At 54.0% G+C, this 14823-nt stretch overlaps 2 protein-coding genes across 2 annotated transcripts; both read left to right on the top strand.

Annotated features, from left to right (window-relative positions):
* The first annotated feature begins 3075 nt into the window (after positions 1-3075).
* Positions 3076-7180, top strand: LOC113903443 (probable cystatin-16). The gene is made up of 3 exons (XM_027559559.1): positions 3076-3662; positions 4763-4873; positions 6992-7180. The coding sequence occupies exons 1-3, from the start codon at positions 3462-3464 to the stop codon at positions 7058-7060; spliced, it is 381 nt and encodes a 126-aa protein (XP_027415360.1). The 5' UTR covers positions 3076-3461; the 3' UTR covers positions 7061-7180.
* Positions 7181-9759: 2579 nt separating this feature from the next.
* LOC113903442 (probable cystatin-15) lies at positions 9760-14416 on the top strand. Its single transcript, XM_027559557.1, has 3 exons — positions 9760-10326; positions 13192-13302; positions 14230-14416. The coding sequence occupies exons 1-3, from the start codon at positions 9883-9885 to the stop codon at positions 14308-14310; spliced, it is 636 nt and encodes a 211-aa protein (XP_027415358.1). The 5' UTR covers positions 9760-9882; the 3' UTR covers positions 14311-14416.
* The last annotated feature ends 407 nt before the right edge of the window (positions 14417-14823 follow it).

Here is a 14823-nt window from a genome sequence, read left to right as displayed (position 1 = left end):
GCACTGCCAGGTGAGGGACAAGGCCCAACCCCCAGGGGACAGAGCAGCAGAGGGGCTCGACCTGCTCCCCAGGCCTCCCACCATGGGGCCCTAAGCTAGCCTGCACTTCCCTGGCCACAGGCATGTGTGCCAACCGGTGGGACAGGCTAAAGCAGTGGGGAGAGGGAGCAATTTCCACACAGGATAGATGGGAGCTGGGGACTTGATGCCCTGCTCAGGGGACCCCTCACCCCAAGGCATAAGCTCCACACTATCTTCCAGGCACCCCAGTGGAATGGAGCCCCGTTGGCCAGTATCACCTGCTCACTAGCATCCCTGGACTGCCCACCCTTCCCCACAGCGCTGCATGCCCTGGACACCACCAGCACTGTGGGGCCCCCTCTGACGGCCTGGGCACTTCAGCCAGAAATGCCCACATGGAGCTCTGCCCCTCTCTCCAGGTGGTGGTGCTAGGCTACATTTAAGGCATCTCCAGCCGAGACAGCGTGCGGTTCCGTGTCACAACCACCAAGGCTTGTTCCTATTGCCGGATCGGGAGTGCTGGCCCAGGACTCCCAGGGCACATCCCACCCTCCCCCGGTACACTTGGGGTCCCCTGGTGCTGCGCCAGGCCCACTGTGCTGGGCTCACCTCCCCTCTTCTGACCTGTCTTCATGTGCCAAGGCAACTGCTGTGCCCCAATCCTACTGTGTTTTCAAAAGTAGTTTTCATCTCAAAGAATCTCCAATTTAGGGGAATGCTGTAATTACAATGCAAAGAAGTGTTTCCCCTGAGGCATTGGAGAGGAGTTTGCCAACGTGATGCCCATCACCCTCAGCGTGTGAGTGAGAGACACCCACACACAGGTGGGTCTTCCTCTCTAACCACAGTGCAACCAAGGAGTCCAGGGTAGAATGCAGAGGTGTCCCGTGTTGGTGCTCAGACCCATCAGCGGTCAGGGACAGGCAGACACCCTGCTTCACCAGTAGCTGGGCACCAGGACATGGAAGTACCTGTCCTGCCAGGAGCTCCTGGAGAAGGGGGCATCTTCATCTCCTTCCTTCGGGGCCACTCCTCAGACTCTCACTGACCTCATGACTGTGACCTTTCTGCAGGGTCACTATTTTGTAGAGCTTCCTTAAATTTGTGTTTGCCTGATGTGCACAGCAGCCTGGCCGCCTGGCATGTGTCCTTCTGGGAGCAGAGGGCAGTCTGGGCATCTCTCCTGCCTGTGCCCCCGACCCCCAACATCACGGTAGGCCCCCCACCCCACCCCACTGCCCTGAGAAATGGCAACTCTGTTCTCCCAGCAGGTGCCAGGCCAGCCATCCTGGTCCCTCTCGACTTCTGAAATAGCAACAGTCAGACCTGCTAAGGGCTAAGGAGTAGTCATGTCCTGTAGTTGCATGTTTAGTTATGGATCTATTATCCCAGGGTCAAGGTCAGAGGTGTGGGGTGAGGAGGAGGCCTGCTGACCTTGGTCTGCTCCTTGGGCTTTCATATGGCCTTCACCAGCATCCCTGTCTTCTCCAGTCTCCAGGTTCCCTTCCATCAAGGTTCCCTATGACACCCACAGTGGTATTTTTGCCAGATGCTGAGGAGAAATGCCCCTGAAGAAAAGGCATCTTCCCTGTCTCAATTCAGGGAACAAAACCTAGAGTGCGGTATCTGCCAAAGAGGACTGTGATGAATATCCCAGGATCTCAGTGGAGACCATGAAGAGCTGCCTCCTAAGAGTGAAAGTCAACTGGAAATACATCGTTCTCAGAAGCCCTACTTTGAGTGTGCATAGAGATCAAAGAGGAAACAACCTAGCATTCTACAGTCAGCAAAAATATTGCTCAAAAATGAAGACAAAATAAAAACATTTCAGCCAGCCAAAGAGAAAAGAAATCTCACAAATTTCAAAAGATTGACATGGTTCAGAGTATGTTTTCTGCTCACAGTAAACTGCAATAAAAACTTAATGTGATAACCTCTGTATTGTGCTGTGCTTAGTCACTCAGTCGTGTCCAACTCTTTGAGACTCCATGGACTGTAACCTGCCAGGCTCCTCTGTCCATGGAATTTTCCAGGCAAGAAGACTGGCATGGGTTGCCATATCCTACTCTAGGGGATCTTCCCCACTGAAGGATCGAACCCATATCTCTTGTGTCTCCTGCACTGGGAGGCAGATTCTTTACCAGTAGCACCACCTGGGAAGTGATGATCATACAGTCAAGTGATACTCAACGTAAGTAACAGGAGTCATCACAAGTGGGATAAATCCTCTAAATAAAATAATGTTAGACTGATTTTAAAACCTACACGCTGTTTACCAAGACACATACTTAATTATTAAGGCACTATCTGCAAGTAAAAAGATGGATAAAGATACATCATGGAAACGCTAGTGAAAGCATTGCTGGAGTGGCTACTCTGATGTCAGACAAGGCTGACTCCACAGCGAAAGCATCACTGGGATGTAAAGGGATCACTGATGAGAATAAAATGGCCCCACAGCTCTGTTTGTACAAGCAGTTAATGACAGTGTCTCAAATGTACACAGTTATGAGAAAAGGAGACTAGATACATCCACAATTATCATCACAGTGAGAGATTTTTAACACCTCTCTCAGGAACGGGCAGAAAAACAGATCCAAACACAAACCTAAACCAAACAAAAAATAAAGTAAAGAGAGTCCATATGAGAAAAGTTGGGTCACACAGGTGACCTGAGATACATCAGTATCTGCTAGAGCCTGCTGGCGGTGAGATGCGTCAATACCTAACGCTGCGCCTGAAGAATGCAGAGCATACAGTCTTCTCAAGAACCTGTGGCATATTGGTCATAAAACAAACCTCAGTAAGTTTCAAGAAGAGACATAATAGGAAAGATACTCTCTGACTGTAGTGGACATGAGCTGATAGTCAATAAGAGAGAAGACGGCTGGGAGATCAACTACGGTTAGAAGCTCCTATCAGGGCAGTGGGGAGCACAGCTTCACCTAGACACCCCCGCGGCTGGCTGCATACCCCATACTCCCCTGGGCTCGCCTGGGGGCTGTTGCTTCCAGCCAAGGCCACAGGCAGCCTTGGCCACTGCCCAGGAATGAGCTTCCTGGCGCTCCCAGGACTTCACGTGACTCCGGGAGTCCCTGCTTATACGGCCCTGAAGGCAAACGGGGGACTCAGGGCCCAGCAAGCGTGGGACACTCACAGGATGAAGCCCTGGAAATGAGGGGGACAGAGCCTGCTGGGTGCAAGTCCCTACCTTCGAGGTTTACGTGACCAAGGAGAGAATGCGACCCCCCACTTGGCCTCTGTTTGGTGTCCACAGGAGAGACTGGCCGGGGATGCTGCGGAACGGCTGGGCAGAGGCCCCCTCAAAGCAGGAGGCCAGCAGCGCAGGGCTGTAGGGGATACAGGCTGTGGAGGGCGCCCCTGCCCAGAGACCACTCCCACGCCCCTGTCAGCTGTCTTTCGGGCTGAGGTCGAGCAGCATGTTTCTGAAGGCAACTCTGCTTCTGGGGCTTGCTGTCCTGGGCATGCATGTCTGGGCCATTCAAATGGAATTCGTAGACATTAGTAAGGACCTCGATTATTTTGTGGTGTCTGTGGAGTTCGCCGTGGCTTGGTTCAACAGTGGCAATACCGAGGAGCAGGCCTACAAGCTGCTGGAGGTGAGGCGAGCCCAGCAAAAGGTGAGTGACAGTCATGGGCCGGGGCTGTGGAACGGCTCACCACAAGCTGGCCTGGGTGAGCAGGGCTCTGATGGGAGGGTCCCCCGCCGCACACACTCCTGAAGGGACTGGAGGCGGCCGCCCTCTTGCACAGATGACCCTGGCTTCCTTCACATGCCCTCATTTCCTGACTGGCCGGCCCTTCCCTGGGTTGAGTCCAAGCCCTGGACTCGGGGAGGCCAAGGGCCCCTTGAGCATCACTGTGGCCACTCCTGGCCCTGATCTCTCCTAATCCTGTCCTCGCCTGGGGTCTAGCTGCAGTGCAAGGTGCTGGGCATGTGTGTGTGTTTGTGTGTATATGTTTGTGGCTGGTGGCTTCAGCTACGGGCATTTCTGAACCCTTAAGGAATCAGCTTTCTAGACAATTCCAGGTCAGTGCCCTGGAGGTGTGTTCCTCCCTGGTGAGATTGCTGGCCACATCCCTCTTTGTGTCTGAGTTCTTTCAAGTCCTCACCACCTCTCTGTAGGGGACAAGATTCTATCTCATGATGACTTCTTAGAGAAGGTGATGGACACACAGAGCAGCACCCAGGTTAAAAACACCCACCTGGATTAAGGTTTGCCCTTGGGTGCTGAGCCCCAGGGTGCCCCAGGAGAGATGGAGGGTCCAGCCCCCAGGCCTCTGTCCTGGGGCTGGATGTTTCCCCCTGAGGGACAGCACAGCTCTGACAAAGGCTCAGTGGATGCGCATTTCCGGCCCCCTCCCTAGAAGGCGCCGTGCAATGCCCTCTGCGTGTCTGGCTAATACGACTGAGAGCTAGGGGACATCAAGTGTGCTGTGCGTGTACTGTCAGCCCCAGGTCCTCTGTCCCATGACACCCCCCACCCCCCGCCACTGCCGTGGACTGGTGATACGCCTCCCAGGTCCCAGTCATCAGGAGGAGCAAGACAGGGAAGTGTCCAGGGCTGCTGAAGCTGCACTCAGGGGCATCTTTTGGTTGGTATGTTCTTGTAGAGAAATTGCACATAGGTGCGTGTCCTATTCATATGCATAGTCTAGTCCTTCGCCCACTTTTCTACTGGATTCTCTACCCTTCTGTTTTCTAATTTCTCCTTGGCAGAGCTGGACAATGATATATTTAATGGAACTGGACCTGGGCCGCACAATTTGTAAGAAACACGACGAAGACATTGACAACTGCCCCCTGCAAGAAAGCCCAGGAGAGAGAAAGGTTTGAGAATGAAAACAACCTGAGACGGAAAAATCACTTCAAGGAGGGCGTGTTGCCAAAATCTTGGCTCTCTGTGTCCCAGTGCCAAGCAGAATTATGGAGAAAGAAAGAGTGGCTTTATTACCTTGCCAGGCAATGGGGGAACACAGAAGGCTAGTACCTCAAAAACTGTGCCCCCTCTCCCTGGTGAGTAGGGAAAGGTTATATAGTCAAGCAGGAGTGTGTGATAAGGATGAAGGAAGTGACAGTCCTGCATTATTTCTTCTGCAGTTTTCAAAGGGAGGGCTTGCTGTCAAGGTTAGGGTATATGCAGCGTCCCAGGCAGTCATCTCCTAATCTCTATGAGCCTCTGCCTCGGGTGGTTTCGGTGCTGCCTCTCCTTTAATTAGCAACAGTTCTGCCCTTTGGGCTTCCCCGGTGGCTCAGATGGTAAAGAATGTGCCTGCAATGCCAGAGACCTGGGTTTGATCCCTAGGACAGAAAGATCCCCTAGAGAAGGGAATAGCTACCCACTCCAGGATTCTTGCCTGGAGAATCCCACGGACAGGAGAGCCTGGTGGGCTACAGTCCGTGGGGTAGCAGACTCAGACACGACTGAGCAGCTAACACTTTCACTGCCTTTTGGAACTCCTTATTCCCCACACAGAGCACCTTGCTACTGATCCTTCTAGTGACCAAGAAATCCTTCCAGGACACCAGCCACCTACCTGGAGGTGGCATCAGGTTTCACAGGTTAAAGGCTGAAGCCCCTGAGACACCTGTCCCTCATTCAGATGCCAGTTGCTCAGAATTTCTGTCCAATTTGATCACACATCAGGGGTTCCTATCTCCCCCTCTTCAGGCTTGATTAATTTGCTGGAGTGACCTACAGAACTCAGGGAATAATTAGCTTTCCTGTCTTATTAAAAGATATAGTGAAAGGACACAGGTGAGCAGCCAGACACAGAGATACCCAGGACGAGGTGAGGGAGGGTCCCGAGCACAGAAGCTTTGGTGATTGAGGTGCGTCACCCCCCAGTACAAGAACGTGGTCACCCACATGGGTGTTGTGAATCTCAGGTCAGGATTTGGGAGGAGACTTCCTCCGTTGGCATGACTATCTCCAATTCCATCAGTGGGTTTTTCTAGTAACCAGTCCCCATCCAGGAGCTCACTAGAATCACCTCAGTAGAACAGAACATGCTCCTGGAGTTCTTATCACTTAGAAACTTACAAGGGATTCAGATGCTGTGTGCCAGGAATCTGGGCAGAGACCTCTATGTCTATTTTCTTTACCTCACAGAAGGCTTCAAGGAAAGTCATCAGGGTTGACCCAGGGACAGAACGATGAGTCCAGACCCCTCCTCTCCTGGTCCCAGGGCTCGCCCTGCACAAAGATGCTGCCAGCTCAGCAGCAAACTGGGCCCTGTGCTCACAGCCCGGCTGGCTCACCAAAGACCCCCACAGACCGCCCGCTTTGGGCCCTCCCCTCCAGGGTAGAGGAGCCCCAGCCTCCAGCTTCCTACCAACTTGGGTCCAGGCAGAGGCAGTTCTCCCTGTGAGCCTCTCCTTCCTCTGCTCCAATTCTTCTGGACGGGAGGACTGATTAGTTTGCTGGTCGCTCCCACCCTCCTCCTGGTCTCCTGGGCGGCAAGGACAAGTCTCGGTCAATCAGTCCTTACGTCATCACCCTATGGGCTGACGTATGGTCAATTGGACTGCGACCTTGGATATGGGCCTCAGTGGGGCTGGGGTGTCTCTGGACCCAGCCTAGGAGCTGCCTCCGCTGGGGTGGGTTTGCAGCTACTGAGGGGTGAGTGGGTGTCACCTGAACCATCTCCTGGGCAGTCTCCAGGCTCCCCGGGAGCTCACTGGGCAGAGCCCTTCAGGCATCGCATGCCCTGGGGGAGAGGACCCTGAGGGGCAGGTCATGGTCCCGCCAGGCACCCTCTCAGGAGCTCCCAGCCTTGATCATGGAGAGCTGAGCTCCAGAGCCCAGCCCCAGGCTACTGTTTGATTCTGCTTTTCTTTTCTCTTTACTGTTTAATGTCCCTTGAGCTCCTGTTAAGTCCTTTCTGCACCCTCATTGTTACACTGTTCTTATTTTATGTCTTACATAGAATTACTTTTTTTTTTCAGGTGAACTGCACTTTCATTGTGGACTCACGGCCCTGGTTTACCCAGTTTACCCTCCTGAACAGCACCTGACAGCAGATGTAGGGGAACAAGCTCCGGACTCCCACGGCAGGTCCTCTTCCCCTGAAGAGTGAGGGTCTGGAGTCCTAGGTCTGCATGGCACCAGGGCAATTAAAGGCATCTTAGAGCACATTCTGGGTCCCTGTCAGTTTTTCCTTCTCTCTGATGATTTATTTCCATGGATGTTGTTGCCAATGTCGAGCGATGGAGAATTTATCGTTGGTCTCACCTTGGTTGCAAGAGCAGGTACTGAGTTAATCAAACTCCTCTGACCATGAGAGGTTGCCCTTCCTGGTTCCTCCAGGGCCCTTATGGTTAGTGTGCATATCCATTCATTAATCCATATATTCCTCATTTCTCTATCATCTGTCCATCCATGTGTCTATGCATCTATCCCTTCACTCATCCATATAGTCAGGCATCCATTCATCTTTCCATCATCCATGCATCCATCTATCCATCCATCCAGACATACATCCATCCTCCCATCATCCACTCTTCTGTCCATTCACCCTCCCATCCCTCCAGCTTCCATCCATTCTACTCAAAAGGAATCCAGACAGTTTTTCCAGGTGACAGCCACCTGTGTCTCTTCTATGTCCATTTCTGTGGCCAGACTCACAGTGGATAGTCCTTCTGGGGTGGGGTGAGGGAGAATGCCCAGGCACAGGAGTGGGAAGTGGGTGACTAAGATGACAGAAAGCTCTTAGTGGACCCCCATCACGGCATCTGCCCTGGAGCTCATTGACAGATGAGAAAGTCTTCTCAGGGTCTCTGGGGACGGCTCAGAAGATGGCAGCTCCAGTACACCCTCCCCTCCTGCTCCCTAACCCTTGTGTTCCCCCACTGGAACCCAGCCTGTCTTTCAAGCCTATCAACACAGAGTCACTAGCCCTGGGACAGGCCTGGAGGCTCTAAGGGATCGGAGTGTGGGGGCCCAACTGGGACAGACAGGCTGTGGGATGCCATCTGGAGGAGGACTTCAGAGGAAGAGGCTTCAGGGGTCTTCCCTCTGCCTTTTGAGTTTGGGGAATCTGATTTGCATGTCCATGGTCATTGGTCCCTTTCCTGGCTGGCCAATACCCATGATGAGGCCGTAAGCACTGGTGAGACAGACCCCCCTCTGCCCTGTCCCCCAGCTCTGGGCAACTCCATGAGCACAGCTGGCCGGAGTCAGCTTTGGTCCTTTGGTACCTGTGTTTGGGATTTCTACATCTCCCCACAATTTGATAAGGGCAAGTACAAACTGATAGGAGTGGGGATGTGGTCATCTGAGCTTCCTTTGAGGGCACTTGAGCTCAGAGGAATGAAGCCATTTTTCGTGGGCCCTGGGCTGGACAAGTCTAGCCTCATCTCCTGTTTCCCATCAGAGGTTCTTTGTCCTCCTCTTTTCAGCTGTGCTGTGGTCTGAGCTCAGATACACCTGACTACACCGGGGGGCTTTGCACTTGTCCCTGTCTTTGTGTCATGGTGCTTAGCATTCAGACCCAGCTGCAAGGTGACTGTAAGCCCACCACGAGCTTCTGGGGGGACACCAGGGTTCAAGTGAAGGTGGCTAATGTCCACTGCAGCCTACGTCTGCTGGTTGTAGCTCTAAACACGTATGGGATCAGAAACACAGCGTTTGGGAAACCGATGTAACAGCTTTGCTTAGTTAGGGAAGTTACAAGAGGTCTCTCTGATGTAGGGGTCATCCCTTCTCCAAGTCTCCGGAGAAGTAAAGCTACAAGGGACAGAACCAGAGGGAGGACAGCCAGACTCCTGGTCTGGGGAAGAGTGAAAGCACTGTCTCAACGGTTGACAGATAGTCCACCAGGTGAAAGCCAGATGATATATACAAAAGTGTAAGAAATCATTCAACAAATTTGATTTGGAGTATTGTGGAGACTTGAGGCTACTCCATGGGACATCCAGTTTGTGTGGCCAGGTGGCCTGCAGGGACCTTACCCTGACATGAGCCCCCAGTACGAGCACAGGCCCGAGAGGACCAATGAAAGGCCCAGTGCAACTTCCCCCAGAGGCTTCCCTTCCCCTGTAGCCGCCTTAGATAAGACCCCTGTAGAGCTTTCCGGAACCTGCTCTCTTGGTTTGAGTTGACCAATCTGGCCTTAGCCGGGAGTCCAGGGCCTCCGGTGAAGGCGTGCACATCTTGCTCTGTGTTTGGCCCCCAGTCATGACCCTCCCCGCCCTTCACCAACAGCATGGGCCCTGCTGGTACCTCGTCCAGAGCTTGAGAGCAGGAAACGTCTGTTTCAATTTCTCTGTGGTCTCTTTGGAGCCATGGCTTGCTGCCAAGCACCCCAGGCTGCACCTCAGTGTTGATTTGACAAATAAACAACAGTTGCAGACTATCCACCAGTGGCCGCAGAGCACACACTCTTTTTGAGCTGATAAGACATTTATCCAAATTCAGCGTATTCTAATCCTGATGTTTCGCAGCCCTTGACCCCCTCCTGGCTTCCATTCACATCCTTTCCAGCAGGGCCCCTGCCTTGGCTGGCTTCCCCGTTGCTCACAGACATTAGAAGCCCCCTTCCCAGTGCCCAGCACAGCTAGGCCCCAGGGCAAGGAGGTCCGCAGATGTGGGAGGTGGAGAGGACACTATCCCAGCCCACACACTGCCCATCACTGTACATTCCAGACGATTCCTGAGGTCATGGGCTGCAGCCAAGATCCAGTTTGACCCTCAGCTGCCCAGGACTCAGGACCCACCAATATCCCTAAGCGTTCCTATGACTCTGCCCATTCTGGGGTGTACTACCATGAGGGGAATTCCAGAGGGCTCGAGACCCTCACCCAGACCCTACTGAGGCTGGTCTGAAGCTGCTCTAGAGATGAGGGGGAACAGAGCCTGCGGGTCCCTGGTGCCCAAGGCTTATTTGACAAGGGGTGGAAACTGGGACATCCCCCCGCCCCACCCCCAGCTCAATTTCCCATCTGGTGATAATGGGAGGATCAGAGAGGAGGAACTGGGCAGAGGGCCCGGTGGGCAGCAGAGCACTGTGCGGGGCAGGGCGGTGCTGGATGGGGAGCTGAGGAGACGGCCTCCCAAGCACTCAGCCTCCAGGACGACGCTGGACAACATGTTCTGGAAGCTGCCTCTGCTCCTGGGGCTTCTTGCTCTGGGGCCTCATGTCTGCAGCTGGATGTTTGAGGACATCGGGAAGACAGGGCAAGAGTTCAGCATGTGTGTGGAGTTTGCCATCCATCACTTCAATGAGCACCAACCAGACGAGAATGCATACAAGCTGCTGTGGGTCAGGAGGAGTCAGCACAAGGTGAGGGTGAGGGGAGTAGGGGAAGGCATGGAGGTGGGAAGGGAGGAGGCTTGGGGAGGGGGAGAGACCCTCCCTGTGGCCCCACCTTTTCCCTGAAGTCAGGCCCCAGGGTTGGGGTGGCGGGTCCGTGGTCTGCATGAAAGGGTAAGAGACCCTTCATTTGGTCAGTGTTAGTCACTCAGCTGTGTCCGACTCTTTGTGATCCCATGGAGTGTAGCCCACCAGGGTCTCCTGTCCAGGGGACTCTCCAGGCAAGAATACTGGAGTGGGTTGCCACGCCCTCCTCCAGGGGATCTTCCTGACCCACGTCTCCCATGTTGCAGGCAGATTCTTTACTGTCTGAGCCGCCAGGGAAGCCCTCATTTGGTCAAGGATGTTTAAAAATACAAACTTCCATTAGAAGGGCTCCAAGGTTCCAATATATTTGCTGAATGCTTGGAGCAGGGGAGAGAAGGAGAGGGAAGCAGAAGGCTAAGCGAGGAGGGAGATGAACCAGGGGGCAGCACCCCAACTTCAAAGTCCAGGAAGGAGCAGCATCACAGAGTCGACAGCGGGCCTAGGCCGCTGGGCTGATGGCCCAGCTGGTGAGCTGAGGCACCTCGTGGAGCAGACCACCATTGGTCCTGGGTTGGGAAGATCCCCTGGAGGAAGGCATGGTGACCCACTCCAGTACTCTTGCCTGGAGAATCCCATGGACAGAGGAGCCGGGCGGGCTATAGTCCATGGGGTCGCAAAGAGTCAGGCACAAGTGAGCCACTAACACTGACAAGGATCTCTTGTCCTTTCGTCCAGACCACGGATCCGACACCCTCACCCCAGGGCCTGACTTCAGGGTAAAGGTGGGGCCATGGGGAGTCTCTCCCCCTCCCTAAGCCCCCTCCAGGCCTGAAGGAGGCAGTGGAGATAGCAGGGCCTGCTCTCCTGGGGCTGTTACCCTGGTGATGAGAGCAATCAAGCCCCAAGTTCTCGGATGAGACAGTTGAAAAGGCGGACAAGAGCAGTCAGTGCAGGACTGCAGGGCTGTGGGGAGGGTGGTGTGGGGGGCAGAAGAGCCTTTTTAAAGACTGGCACTCCTGGGAGGACCCACATGAAGGTTTGGGGATAAGAAGGATGGGGAAGCCCAGAGAGGGCCTTGGACCAGGAGGAGTCATGAGTGTCTGCAGGGCCAGGCTGCAGTCTGTAGGTCTGTGTTGCAGAGAAGGGGGTGTGGGGGTGGGGGACGGGAGGTGATAGCACGCAGGGTGTGGGTGTGTTGGTGGCCGGTCAGGATATTCCCCTCAGAGTATCAGGGACTCAGAAGAAGAGGTTGCTCAGCTTTGTCCAGCATCTCTCTGGACACTGTGGGAGAAGTGGATGTCTCAGCCTGGGTGCAAGCTGAGACCAGGGTGCAGGAGCCCTGCCCTGGTCTCCGGGTGGCAGAGGAGAGCTGGCTTCTGAGTCTGCTTGGAAATTGATGTGGGGTATGGGTAGGGTGTCAGACGTGGACCCCAGGTCATTGTGCTGAGCAGATGGGCAGACGGCACAGAGAGGGGCGGGGGAGACAGGAAGAAGGTCGGGTATCCCCGAGGCAGCCTGGGAAGGTCAGGAAGACTGTGGTTACAGAGCATCAGGGTGGGGAAGAGGGGAGCATGGTGTCCTGAGCGCTCGGCCGGGCGGCACTTTCCCACTGATGTGCATTGCTCCCCTGCCTGTACACTTCGTCTGGATTAACTGTTGTCCAGCTGTTCTGAGCCCAGACCCAAGCCTGACACTGGATGGCCAGCCCCAAGTCGACCTGAGTCAGCAGGGCTCTGATGGGAGGGTCTTCTCCTACACAGACAGCCCCAGCTTCCCTCACATGCCCTCATTTCCTGACCAGCTGGTCCTTCCCTGGCTTGAGTCCCAGCCCCGGACTTGGCAAGGCCAAGAGCGCCTCAAGCATCCGTGTGGCCACTGCTGCCCCCGATCCATCCCAAACCTGTCCTTGCCCAGGGTCCAGCCGCAGTGCAAGAGACTGGGCATGTGTGTGTGTGTGTGTTGGGGGGGGGGGTGGGCTGCATCAGCTGCAGGCATTCCTGTACCCCTAAGGAAGCCAGTTTTCTAGAAATTTCTAGGTCAGTGCCCCAGAGGCATTTTCCTCCCTGGGGAGGTTTCTGGCTACATCCCTCTCCATGTTTGAGTTCTTCCGAGTTCTCACTGCCTCTCCATAAGAGATGAGATTCTATCTCATGATGACTTCTTAGAGAAGCTGATGAATACACAGAGCAGCACCCAGGTCACAAACATCCACCTGGATGAAGGTTTGCCAGGTGAGCCCTTGGGTGTCACAGCTGCCCCAGGAGAGAGGGAACATCCAGCCCCCGGGCTCCCGTCCTGGTCTGGATGTTGCCCCCTAAAGGGACAGCATGGCTTTGACAGAGGCTCAGCGGATGAGCATTTTTGGCCCCCTCCCTAGAAGGAGCCGTGTGATGCCCTCCGGGTGTCTGGATAATGTGATTGAGAGCTGGGTGATGTCAGGTGTGCTGTGTGTGTACTGTCAATGCCAGGGCCCTTCGTCCTGGAACACCACCCCCCCTGCCCCGCCAATGCCATGTGCTGGTGATGCGGCTCCTGGGTGCCAACCATCAGGAGGAGTGAGGCAGGGGAAATTCCAGGGCTGCGGGAGCTGCACTCAGGGGCATCTTTTTGTAAGAAAATAGAGATTTAGGATGAAAAAGAAAAATATAAACTGATAATAAAAAAATAAGAATATGCACCTAGGTTTGTCCCAGTTGATTCACACATGCGCATTCACACCATTTGCCCATTTTCTATCCGAATCTCCATGTTTTTCTCATTACTGCAAAGTGTATACTCACAGAAGTTTCTACAATCTCCCTTTGACAGAAGTTCTCTTTGACGTATTTAATGGACCTGCACCTGGGCCGCACAATCTGTAAAAAACACGATGAAGACATCGACAACTGCCCCTTGCAAGAAGGCCCTGAAGGGAAAAAGGTTCGAGAGTAAAATCAACCCAAAGCATCACAAATCTTCAGAGAATGAAAAAGAATGTCAAGGAGGGTGTGTGAGGAGGCTTAGAAGGCATCAGTGTTGACCCTGGAACAGAATGCAGGGTTCAGGCCCTTCCCCGCCAGGTCCCAGGGCTCCCCCTGCACAGAGATGCTCCCAGCTCAGCAGCAAGCTGGGCCCTGTGCTCACAGCCTGGCTGGCCCACCAGAGACTCCTACAGACCCCCCTGGGCCCTTCCCTCCAGGATGGAGGCTCCCGAGCCTCCAGCTTCCTACGAACTTGGGTCCAGGCAGATGCAGTTCTCCATGTGGGCCTCTCCTTCCTCTGCTCTGATTCTTCTGGACGGGAGGACTGATTAGTTTGCTGGTCGCTCCCACCCTCCTCCTGGTCTCCTGGGCGGCAAGGACAAGGCTCGGTCAATCAGTCCTCATGTCATCACCCTATGGGCTGACGTCTGGTCGGTTAGACTGAGATCTTGAAGATGGGTCCCAGTCAGAGAGATGCCCTCAGTGGGGCTGGGGTCTCTCTGGACCCAGCCTTGGAGCTGCCTCCGCTGGGGTGGGTTTGCAGCCACTGTTGGGTGGAGGGGGGGGTGTCACCTGAACCATCTCCTGGGCAGGCTGTGGGCTCCCCGGGAGCTCACTGGGCAGAGCCCTTCAGGCATCGCATGCCCTGGGGGAGAGGACCCTGAGGGGCAGGTCATGGTTCCACCAGGCACCCTCTCAGGAACTCCCAGCCTTGATCATGGAGAGCTGAGCTCCAGAACCAAGCCCCAGGCTACTGTTTGATTCTGCTTTTCTTTCTTCTTAGTTTTTAATGTCCCTTGAGCTCCTGTTAAGTCCTTTCTGCACCCTCATTGTTACATTGTTTTTATTTTATGTCTTACATAGAATTACTTTTTTTTATTTTCAGGTGAACTGCACTTTCATTGTGGACTCACGGCCCTTATATACCAAGTTTACCCTCCTGAACAGCACCTGCCAGCAGATATAGGAGAATGAGCTCCGGACTCCCACGGCAGGTCCTCTTCCCCTGAAGAGTGAGGGTCTGGAGTCCTAGGTCTGCATGGCACCAGGGCAATTAAAGGCATCTTAGAGCACGTTCTGGGTCCCTGTCAGTTTTTCCTTCTCTCTGATGATTTATTTCCATGGATGTTGTTGCCAATGTCGAGCGATGGAGAATTTATCGTTGGTCTCACCTTGGTTGCAGGAGCAGGTCCTGAGTTAATCAAACTCCTCTGCTCACGGAAGTTTGTCCTTCATGGGTCCTACAGGGCCCTTGGGATTGGTGTTGTATATTCATTCATTCATATATTCTCCATTTGTCTATCACCTGTACATTCACGCACGCTTCCATCCATCCATTTACTCATCCTTCCATTCATCTACCCACACATCTATTCACTCATCCAGCCATCCTTCCATGCATCTGTCCAGCCATGCATGCATCCATCCTTGCATCACCCGCGTTTTCATCCATCCATCCTTCCTTCCATTATCCATTCTT

Source organism: Bos indicus x Bos taurus, chromosome 13 (assembly GCF_003369695.1).
Source record: "Bos indicus x Bos taurus breed Angus x Brahman F1 hybrid chromosome 13, Bos_hybrid_MaternalHap_v2.0, whole genome shotgun sequence".
NCBI classification, from domain to species: Eukaryota; Metazoa; Chordata; class Mammalia; order Artiodactyla; family Bovidae; genus Bos; species Bos indicus x Bos taurus.
Note: the sequence above shows the minus strand (reverse complement) of the source record. Positions and strands in the feature narration are given on the sequence as shown.

Coding starts and splice junctions, on each gene's coding strand:
- LOC113903443 (XM_027559559.1), top strand. CDS start 3,462: ATGTTTCTGAAGGCAACTCTGCTTCTGGGGCTTGCTGTCCTGGGCATG. Junction 3,663..4,762: donor TGAGGCGAGCCCAGCAAAAG/GTGAGTGACAGT, acceptor TCTCCTTGGCAG/AGCTGGACAATGATATATTT. Junction 4,874..6,991: donor AAAGCCCAGGAGAGAGAAAG/GTTTGAGAATGA, acceptor TTTTTTTTTCAG/GTGAACTGCACTTTCATTGT.
- LOC113903442 (XM_027559557.1), top strand. CDS start 9,883: ATGAGGGGGAACAGAGCCTGCGGGTCCCTGGTGCCCAAGGCTTATTTG. Junction 10,327..13,191: donor TCAGGAGGAGTCAGCACAAG/GTGAGGGTGAGG, acceptor TCCCTTTGACAG/AAGTTCTCTTTGACGTATTT. Junction 13,303..14,229: donor AAGGCCCTGAAGGGAAAAAG/GTTCGAGAGTAA, acceptor TTTTATTTTCAG/GTGAACTGCACTTTCATTGT.